Source organism: Pteropus alecto, unplaced genomic scaffold, assembly GCF_000325575.1.
Source record: "Pteropus alecto unplaced genomic scaffold, ASM32557v1 scaffold134, whole genome shotgun sequence".
Classification (NCBI taxonomy): Eukaryota; Metazoa; Chordata; class Mammalia; order Chiroptera; family Pteropodidae; genus Pteropus; species Pteropus alecto.
In genome coordinates, this window is record NW_006436283.1 from 862,214 (window position 1) to 863,202 (window position 989).

Below are 989 nucleotides of genomic sequence, written 5' to 3' on the forward strand. Positions count from 1 at the left end.
TCAGCCCGGACGGTCCCCCAGCCTCCTCTCAGAAGCCCCAGAGCCATTGTTCTCTGCTTCTGAGCGCAAAGCCCCCAGGTCCCAGGACCACAGCGCCCCCTCCCGCCAGCCTCGTCTGAGCTCCTGCTCGGCCCAGGTACCCCTGCTGGGCCACCTCCTGTCTGCAACTTGTCCCAAACCCGCCCAGGTCCTCCCTTCCCAGTGACCTTTTTGCAGCACCTCCCTCTTTGAGGGCTGAACCCCAATTCTGTTGGCACCCTTCCTGGGCCCAGCACCTGCCGTGCAGTTCTCGGCCCTGCTCAGACGATGGGCCGCCCTCCCACACAGCTCCTCCTGCCCTGACCTCTCTGCGCCCCAGCGACCCCTGGGACTTGTCCCCGTGGTGCCCCCACCGCTGCCTGAGCCCCCCACCAGATGGCCCTTCCCCCCAGGCCCTGCGTGTTCTGCCCACCTCTCTCCACAGCCCCCCACCCCCGCAGTCTGCCCACTGGGCTTTGAGCTACATGGAGGCAAAGACTGTCCCCGGGTCGGGAGTGGGGGGCGGCCAGCTGCAGGGGAGGGCACAAAGCACCCCAGTTCTGGGGGCAAGTCTACCATTTCTTTTATTTCCTGGCTGTGTGGCCTTGGGCCAGTCATTGGCCTCTCCGTGACTCAGTTTCCTCACCCGTAAATGGGGGCAGGGTGTTGGGGGACGGGGCCCTCCATGGGGGGAGTGAGGAAGGAGACTCGGGCGGAAGGCATGGGGCTCACCCGCGGGAGGGGGCAGCAGGCTCAGGTTGTGGAGACACTGGTCACCGTACAGCCTCCACTTCTCAAAGAGGAAGTCCATCACCTGAGCCGAGGGGGCCTGTGGCTGGGGGACAGGGACGTCAGCATGTTGCGGGTGGGGACCACCGGGCACGGGCGGGCAGACTGGCAGCCACACGCACCTGGCAGGCCAGCAGCAGCAGCAGCAGCAGGCGGGGGCGGCATGGCGGGGCGGGGGGCAT

The 989-nt window shown here is 67.0% G+C and overlaps 1 protein-coding gene across 1 annotated transcript in view; it reads right to left on the reverse strand.

The window, feature by feature from the left end:
• GCGR (glucagon receptor) overlaps positions 1–989 on the reverse strand; it is a 3,715-nt gene extending 2,726 nt beyond the window's left edge. The window contains exons 1-3 of the mRNA XM_006912356.1: positions 930–989; positions 751–853; positions 568–578 (exon numbers count right to left, since the gene is read on the reverse strand). Coding sequence (XP_006912418.1) covers positions 568–578; positions 751–853; positions 930–989 — 174 coding nt within the window. The remainder of the gene's footprint in view (positions 1–567; positions 579–750; positions 854–929) is intronic.